Consider the following 9,277-nt stretch of genomic DNA (forward strand, 5'->3'; position numbering starts at 1 on the left):
GTGAACACGTTGTTGGAGTAATGCTTGACGTAGGTTGTTCTAGGATCACTTCTTGATCATAGTTGTTCGACCGTGCTTTTGCCTTCTCTTCTCGCTCTCATTTGCGTATGTTAGCCACCATATATGCTAGTCGCTTGCTGCAGCTTCACCTCATACCTTTTAATCTTCCTATAAGCTTAAATAGTCTTGATCGCGAGGGTGTGAGATTGCTGAGTCCCTGTGGCTCACAGATACTTCCAAAACCAGTTTGCAGGTGCCGATGATACCGAGCAGGTGACGCAACCAAGCTCAAGGAGGAGCTCAATGAAGATCTTGTCCTTTGTGTTGTTCCGTTTCCAATTGATCAGTAGTGGAGCCCAGTTGGGGTCGATCGGGGATCTGTGTAGCACTTGGGGTAGTCTTCTTTTATTTTGTTTCCGTAGTCGGACCTTGATTGTATCTGGATGATGTAATGTTTTATTCATGTATTTGTGTGAAGTGGCGATTGTAAGCCAACTATGTATCTCTTTTCCTTATGTATTACATGGGTTGTATGAAGATTACCTCACTTGCGACATTGCTTTCAATGCGGTTATGCCTCTAAGTCGTGCTTCGACACGTGGAAGATATAGCCGCATCGAGGGCGTGACAGCTAGGATGGATTTCCTCGCCGTTACGCTTCATTCCCTGCTGATCCTGGGATTTTCCTTGGCGTCGACGCGTGAGGTGGCACCGGGCGCTCCAGTAAAAAAAAGTCTCACGTGCGGATATAACGGGAGCCGGGCGCTACACAGGACGCAAAGGAAGGAACAGAAATCAACCAGGTATGTACGGATCTTGCGGTGAATTTCGATGGACACTTCGTTAGGGCATCTCCAATGGGGAGGCGCTTGTACAACCGCTTGAGGAGAAAAAAAATAATTTACTACTTAGCACCGACGTAAGAGTCTCAGCCTCCAACGCTCGTATCAATCTGCGGACGCTTAGGTAAATTAAAAAAAATGCAAGCGCGTGTAACCTCCAATGCTGCTAATGAAGCGTCCATCGAAGTTCACCGCAAGATCCGTACGTACCTGGTTGATTTCTGTTCCTTTCTTTGCGTCCTATGTAGCGCCCGGCTCCCGTTATATCCACACGTGAGACTTTTTTTTACTGGAGCACCCGATGCCACCTCACGCGTCGACGCCAAAGGAAAATCCCAGGATCGGCAGGGAATGAAGCGTAACGGCAAGGAAATCCATCCTAGCGCCCGCTTATAGCGCTTGCGTTGGACATACCCTTAGCAGCATTGGAGGTTACAGACACTTGCATTTTTTTAATTTGACTAAGCGTCCGCAGATTGATACGAGCGTTGGAGGCTAAAACTCTTACGTTGGTGCTAAGTGGTAAATTATTAATTTTTTCTCCTCAAGCGGCTGTACAAGCGCCTTCTCATTGGAGATGCCCTAACGGCGCAGAGCGCATTCGTGGGCGCCGATCAGAAAACCGACTTTAGCTTTTTTTTTATCACTAGATGATGTCCCGCACGTTATTGCGGGAACGTTTGCAATATTTCAATGATATTTTGATTATATGGAACATGAATTATTGAAACAATAGTTGTTGAAAGTATATAAGAATTAAATGTAAATAGCATAATGAAATGAAATTTTATATGCATGCATGTTGTTGTGGATTTTTAATATGAATAGTTACATATTGAGGTGGCCCTTTCCTTATGCATGTTGAATGATGAGGTAACATACTTGCATGTTGAGAGAAATATGTTAATGGGGCTAGCTATTTAGATATAGAAGATTTGTCAGGTAAATAGAAAACCCAATCCCCGCACACACTTGGGCGCCGTGCCATGCCGTGCCGCCGCATGTCGACGCGCGCACGCAACCGAACAACCACATCCGTGCTCCCCGAACCGCTCCAAAAGACCAAAATGCATCGGAGATATCTATGCGTCCGTCTCTCCTTCTCCACCCGATCATCCATCCCCGCTGCAACCTTTGGAGCACCCGCTCGAACAAGGCGCACGAGCCGAGTTCCCCACGTCTGTCTCGGTCTGTTCGCTCTCACGTCACGCGATAAGCCCGTGTTTTTTCCGTCCCTCGCGTCTGCTCCCCCCACCTCCCCTATCATCACGCGGCGCTAACGAGTAGCGGCGCGGACAGGGGTTGCGTGACACTACCGGCACTGCAGCAGCACGGGAGCCATGGCGCGGGAGGAGGAAGGACCCGCAATGATGGACGCCGCGGAGCGACGCCTCCGCGTGGTCTCCGCGCACCTCGAGCCGCAGGCCGGCGCCACCGCCGGCCTCGCCGCTAACCCCACCGCCGGCGAGTACGCCCACGGTACGTCTCTCTTCTCTTCCCTCGCACCTTACCCTTTGGCCTGCATGTCCTAGTTGGACCGGCCTTCAGCGGGATGCTCTAGGATTTGGATTTCGCGTTCGATTCAACATCACGCTTTAACGGGGATAGCGACTAACGCTGGCGGCGCGGTGGTGGTCAGAGAATCCTGTTGAGTGGCTCACGAATCGGGGCGGGGCACGGCGCATCTGCTCCGTCGCTCGCTTGCTTTTCCCTTGTTAGTTTGTTATTATAAAATGGATTTTACTTTCCTGGAAAAGTAACATAGTACCAGAAGAGAGTGGTTGCTCCCGCACTGGACTGGGCTGGTTGTTTTGCTAACTGTCCATAGCTTCCCTTTTTGGTTTGTCGGCATCAGGAAGGTGTGAATGGAACGGAATCCTTTATATGCAATCTGAAAAGCTTGAATTGCTGGCTGCAATCTGATCGGGATGCCTCAAGGCTGAGTGCAAGTCTGTAGCTTAATCCTGGCTAAAGCAAACTCAAAAAGTACCAAATAAGTTGGAATATTCCTTGCTACTTTTTGGGCCTGTTCGTGATTATTGGAATAGTTTATAGTATTTTTTATGCATCTACTTAGAACTGTCGTACATGTTTTTCCTTGTATGAACAGTGGTGTTATCGGTGTGTTCATTGGGGTTTGCAAGAAGCCCCACTCTGTCAGGGACAGTAATGCATGTGTTTTTCCTTTGTTTGAGAAATGGCTTATATTTTAAAACAATCGATTACTAACGATTCAATGTACCCTAAATTTCAGTTAGCATTCACTAGTGCCAAATTTTTATTTTGTGAAATAACATATTAAGAAGTAACTATAATTATTAACTCAATGTGCATATCTTCTTCAGTGCAGGGCTACAGCGTTGTTCTTCCTGAAAAGTTGCAAACTGGAAAGTGGAACGTGTACCGGTATGCTATTTATATGTTATAAGATGCACTTTCATATACTGTTGCTCACAATCACTGTTACAATCCTGCAGATCTGCAGAGTCACCTCTGCGTTTAATTAACAGATTTCCTGCTACTCCAGACATTGGAACACTGCATGATAATTTTGTGTAAGAATACTCACAATATCTTGAACATCTGAACTTCTGTTTCTTAATATCCATCTAAACTTAATCATATACTTATATTAGCAAACTCTCATTTTGAATGATTAGTGCTGCAATAGCCTTTCAGATTATGTCCTCCTTATGTACTGAATATATGCTAGAAAGATGGAAATTTCTAGAGAACGTTTGGAAGGCAGAGTTCAGCAAAACGAGTGTAATTTTTTTCCTGAGGAAGCTCTCACTAGTTATTGCTATTTGTGCTATAGTCTGGCAGATCCTAACTAGAAACAGAGTAATATGCAAGGGAACCTGTTTATTTATTGTTTTAGCGAAGCCTTGGGGGCTGCAAAAAATGCATATATGTCAAACATGAGGTTAAACTTACCAAAGTGCAAATCCTAACTGAGTGGGAGTTCTTGCAAACCTTTTAAACCTCATTACTGTAATCATCTTTCCTGTACAACTTTATATGGTATCCCAAATTGTGCAGGTACGCAGTCGAGACTTTTACAGATTGTAGATATCTGGGTACAAGAGTGTGCGCTGATGGAGCAGTCGGAGAGTAAGGATTGAGTAACCGAGTATTCCTTACTTTTTCATTTTGTAGTCTTTTTCATGATTGCCTTGTTTGACTCTTATAAATGGCATATAACATTGCAGCTACAAATGGATGACGTATGGAGAAGCTAGTACGAGCAGAATTGCAATAGGTTCTGGTCTTATTTATCATGGAATATCTGAAGTGAGTCATCAAGATCTCAACGAGCACTTGCCCTTTTGTTATTGACTAGTAACAAGTAGATACCTTGCCATATATTGCTATCTTGATATAGCACCTCAAGTTTCTCAGATTATTTATTTGTACTTACTTTAATTCTTTTTATCTGAACCAGGGTGCACGCATTGGTCTGTATTTTATAAACAGACCTGAGTGGATCATAATTGATCATGCTTGTGCTGCATATTCATATGTATCTGTACCACTTTATGATACTCTTGGTATGTTCCTATTACCAAATGATCTTTGCTCTATGTCTCAGTCGTCCAGTAACATTTTCTATGTAATGTACTTTCTGTAGGTCCAGATGCAGTTCAGTTCATTGTGAACCATGCAACAGTAGAAGCTATTTTCTGTGTGCCTCAAACGCTAAGCACTGTGAGCTTTAATCCCTTATCGCAACCTTAAATGATGACTATTTTCTAAACTCCATAAAAGTTGGGCCACCCCTACAGTTTCCGTTAATAAAATCCATAAAAGTTCTAGTACTCATGCCATTTCTGATACCAATTGTCGAGTCGTAACTAGCAAGGCTGACATGTAGCTAATTATTTCCAGTAATTTACCTATACTTCTAGGTGTTAATCTCATCCTGCTATGGTCTTAATTTATGTTGACTATGACTCTCTTTATGAGGGCTTCACGATGCCATGTCAAATACTTTATGTTCTGGACTGACTGTATCAAGTATGCAGAAGATTAATGCGGTCGGTATCCTGCTATAGATTTTACTTGGACTTCATCCAAATGTTATTATAGTTTGAAACACTACATCAGTTTATAGATACCTCTCAGCACTCTAACTATGCATTGCATCAGGTACATTTGGAAAGAAGTATATTTAATTTCCAGCTATAATCTTAACTATTAATCCCTTAATTGCAGCTGCTAAGCTTCCTAACTCAAATGCCATGTGTTCGCCTTATAGTGGTAAGCGTGGACCATTTTTCTTTTTGAATTTTGTGGCCCATTTACAATACTTTATGCAATGTGGTGGTGATGTTTTTATGAGAACTTCTCTTCTGTATTTGAATCTTCTTTTTTGTATAGGTAGTTGGTGGAGACAATGCAAATACGCCATCTACAACAGCAGCTGCTGGAGTGGAAATCATAACTTACTCCAGGCTACACAGCCAGGTGGACTTGCTAATTGATCCTTCATTTAAAACAAACAAACAAACATCCTGTGTTGTGAATTTTTAATGATACATAAGAGGTTAGGCCCATGATGAGGATACGGCCCGACAGGCCCTCCCTGCCGAGTCTTTCGAGCAAACCACTCAGCTGGGCCGGCATCATTAAGCCCATCTGGCTAAACTGCATCACGATGTTCATCCGACTGAACCGGTCGTGGCGTTACCAATGGTGCCATAAACCTCAGCTACACCACGATATCACCAATGGTGCCATCAAGGCCCTGGTAACAGCCAACTTAACTGCGCCGTTATCAGGGCGTGGGCGTAATGCCATTATATCCTCTGCTTCATCACCCCTATATAAGGCAAAGTTAGAGTACAATCTAGACAAGCTCAGTAGAATCACCGAGATCCACAAGATCACTCGGACACTACATTATAACCGCATTGTTCATACATACAAGAGAGAAACATCCAGCAGGATTAGGGTATTACCCCTAGAACAGGGGGCCCGAACCTGGGTAAAACCTCCACTGTGTGAAATCCTGTACCTAGATCATCCACGTGTGCCTTGATCCACGAAAATCCCCAAATCATGCATACTGTCGCAAAATCCGCACGACACTTGTGCAAGTCACACTTCTCATAGGCTTCGTGTAGCATGGTACTCATTCTGTAGCTTCATCGTGCGCCTACTTCTAACTTCTAAGGGTATATAATGCAACATTTGAACCACCATTCGTGAGATATGAACTAGTCAGCTGCACTTCATCATGTCTGCTACATCGTTTAACTTCTAACCCATTTGCAAGACTTGTTTTGTACACAGTACACACTAAATTGATGTGACAATTAGCTTCTGCTTATGTTAGAACATGCAGCGCTTTGCTTGCCATGTGACTGGTATATGGTGAAGTTTTTACTTCCTTTTGGGTTGAAAATTGGTTAATGTAGAATGTGAAATTTGATTATCCAGTTGTAAGTAAACTGACTGGGTGATGTGTGTATGTTTATGCTGGTACAACAGTTACTTCTCCCCATGTTGTGCAATACACATACAAGAGTAGACATATAGTTGTTGTGAACCTTGTATGGGACAATTACCGTGCTAAAGATAGCCAGGATGCATGGCTGCAAGGGATTAGGCAGACAGGTTGGTATGAGCGCATATTTGGGAGAGTATAGCCAGGTTGGTATATCTATTTTTCTTGTCTGCATGAAACGTAGATATGTGGCATCGTTATGACACTGTATGGTGGATGCTCTCAGGCTCTTAACCTTCCCTAACACAGTATCACAGTATACCCCCCCCCCCCCCCCCCCCCCCCCCCCCCCCCCCCCCCCCCCCCCCCCCCCCGCCCCCCCCCCCCCCCCAACTCCCTTGTTTCCTTACTGCTGCAAGTCCCTGGCCAATAGGTGGCCATCTCTTCATCTCCTATTGCAAATATGTTTGGCCTAACTGAGCTGCAGCATTGGTGCAGTGTACTAGCATGCGCAACATGTAGCGACAAATGGTAAAACTACCAGATGGATTAGACACTCTATTGTTGAAGCCACAATTTTTTTTAGAGTTTTTCTGTTTAATGTTCGGTGGTTCTGGTAGGCTTATATGCATGCTGGATATATTGCCTTCATTTTAGTGTGTATTTACTCCATGCATGTGGGATTCAATAATGTCCTATGTTACCTATAACATTTTATTTTTAATGAGAATAAATACTAGGGCATCTAGTTTCTGCTCATTCCTGAAAAAGTGTTCGTCTCTTTTCTGAACTCCTCTCGATCTTCTAACTCAGGGAAAGATGAGTTCTCAAACTTACCGTCCTCCAAAACCTGAAGATGTTGCCACTATCTGCTACACGAGTGGCACTACTGGCACACCAAAGGTAAATCATTCACCGTTCTTATTATTCTTTGCTTCATCACGAAACTTTTCTACTTCTACTTCCAGACATGTGATATTGGATGCCAATCTTTTCCCAGGGAGCTGTTCTTTCTCACGAGAACTTAATCGCGAATGTTGCAGGATCAAGCTTGGGCGTTAAGTTTTACCCCTCCGACGTGTGAGGATTTGATATACCCTTTCTTTTTTGCCGTACCTTATTCAATGTCCAAAAACTCATTTTTTGTATGATAATAACGTTGACATGTCTCCTCAGGTATATCTCATACCTACCTTTAGCTCACATCTATGAGAGAGCTAACCAAATTGCACTGCTTCACTATGGTGTTGCCATTGGATTTTACCAAGGGGTATGTAGATTTTGAACTATTTAAGATGAGAGTTAGTAGTACTTTGCATTATTGTATAGAAACTGAACGACATGAAGGACGTGTATCGAGAGAAGTAACTGATAATATGTGATCTTGTATAAGTTTTACTCATCAATGCAATAGTTTGCACTTGGCAACTTCTCATAAAAGCTGTGCACCGTTCAGAGACTACTTGAAGGCCATATGCATCAATATCTTTCATCACAAAGATAAAATTTTAACCATCCAATTATAGTACTTGTCATGAGTATATTACCGCTGTTTCCAGGATAATTTGAAGCTGATGGATGATTTGGCTGCTTTGAGACCAACCGTATTCGCAAGTGTTCCCCGGCTATATAACAGAATTTATTCTGCGTAATACAACTATACCAGTTATTACACATTTTCATGTTCATTGTGCATATGGCTAGGCATACCTTTTCTGAGGTCCATTTTCTTCAACTGGGTTTTGTTAACTGGTTTATTGCTTGTTTACTCCATAGAATCACAAATGCTGTGAAGGATTCTGGTGGGCTAAAAGAAAGATTATTCCGTACTGCGTACAATGCCAAGAGGCAAGCGCTTGTGAATGGTAAGCACATCATGAAGTTCATTTAAGTTCAGTGTCCCATCCATCCTATTTTTTGTCTAGAAACCATTTAACATAATTATTGCTCACCACTGAAGCATGAAATCAGCACACACAATTCACTTTATGCACCTGTGTATGTTGACCATAACACGCTATTCCGTAGATTGATTGATTCTTGTTTGAATTGAAAACTGTAGAAGCGGCCCCAACAGTAGAATTTTATTTGAGACCAAGCATATGTAGAAGAGGAGTATGTGCAAGCAAAATTCTTCTATAATTTAATTTTATAAAATCCAACATTGTTCGTGTTAAAGAGCGTATACTAAAGATGAAGTTTTGTTCCTTCTCCTTCCTGTCCAAATTGGTGCCCAGGTAACATAAGTGTGACTACGATTCCATTTTCCTTCGGGGTTAGCTGTAGTCAGAGTTGGGCTCGCTTTCTTGTGCTTTTTTTTGTGTTCACTTAGTTTAGAAGTTTATTGTGCTTTCTCAAAGTAGTCCTAAATGCCATAATACTGTCTGTTTTTTTCTTGTAAATTGAACGCTGGATATGAAGATAAGTGGCTGCTGACATGTTTAACCTAGACACTGAAAATACTAAAGGTGCAAGTGAACGACCAAATGGGTTCCAACTCTTTATGTAGGTCACTCTTAATAAGATTAAAAGGGTTGATATGTGTGATAATTGGAAATATAAAGCTTATGTAGCATTTTCATGATTTTCTAGTAGGTAGCAAGTAATCACAATTTCCAAGTTGGAAACATGAATAGTAATCCTCTTGTGTTAGTTACTCCCTCCGTAAACTAATATAAGAGCGTTTAGAATACTAAAGTAGTGATCTAAACGCTTTTATATTAGTTTACAGAGGAAGTATATTTCTGTTGCTTAGCAATGACTGAATGCTGCAAGATGGAAATTTCATTATTCTTGTAAGCACACCATATTTGTCATTTGATCCATTTTCATTCCCTTGCATATATAATGAAATTTACTTACTACGTTGTGTTTTAGGACGAAATCCTTCCCCAATGTGGGATAAGTTAGTATTTAACAAAATAAAAGCTAGGCTTGGTGGACGTGTGAGGCTTATGACTTCAGGCGCTTCTCCATTGTCAGCAGA

General features: G+C 42.3%; 1 protein-coding gene across 1 annotated transcript in view; it reads left to right on the forward strand.

Moving 5' to 3' along the window:
- The first annotated feature begins 1,942 nt into the window (after window positions 1–1,942).
- LOC125506984 (long chain acyl-CoA synthetase 6, peroxisomal-like) overlaps window positions 1,943–9,277 on the forward strand; it is a 13,150-nt gene continuing 5,815 nt past the window's right edge. Inside the window, exons 1-15 of the mRNA XM_048671691.1 lie at window positions 1,943–2,321; window positions 3,188–3,248; window positions 3,320–3,397; window positions 3,885–3,956; window positions 4,055–4,136; window positions 4,288–4,393; window positions 4,474–4,550; window positions 5,058–5,102; window positions 5,223–5,309; window positions 7,105–7,194; window positions 7,292–7,371; window positions 7,468–7,561; window positions 7,851–7,939; window positions 8,068–8,156; window positions 9,169–9,272. Coding sequence (XP_048527648.1) covers window positions 2,183–2,321; window positions 3,188–3,248; window positions 3,320–3,397; window positions 3,885–3,956; window positions 4,055–4,136; window positions 4,288–4,393; window positions 4,474–4,550; window positions 5,058–5,102; window positions 5,223–5,309; window positions 7,105–7,194; window positions 7,292–7,371; window positions 7,468–7,561; window positions 7,851–7,939; window positions 8,068–8,156; window positions 9,169–9,272 — 1,293 coding nt within the window. The 5' untranslated portion in view covers window positions 1,943–2,182. The remainder of the gene's footprint in view (window positions 2,322–3,187; window positions 3,249–3,319; window positions 3,398–3,884; window positions 3,957–4,054; window positions 4,137–4,287; window positions 4,394–4,473; window positions 4,551–5,057; window positions 5,103–5,222; window positions 5,310–7,104; window positions 7,195–7,291; window positions 7,372–7,467; window positions 7,562–7,850; window positions 7,940–8,067; window positions 8,157–9,168; window positions 9,273–9,277) is intronic.

Source organism: Triticum urartu, chromosome 5 (genome assembly GCF_003073215.2).
Source record: "Triticum urartu cultivar G1812 chromosome 5, Tu2.1, whole genome shotgun sequence".
Classification (NCBI taxonomy): Eukaryota; Viridiplantae; Streptophyta; class Magnoliopsida; order Poales; family Poaceae; genus Triticum; species Triticum urartu.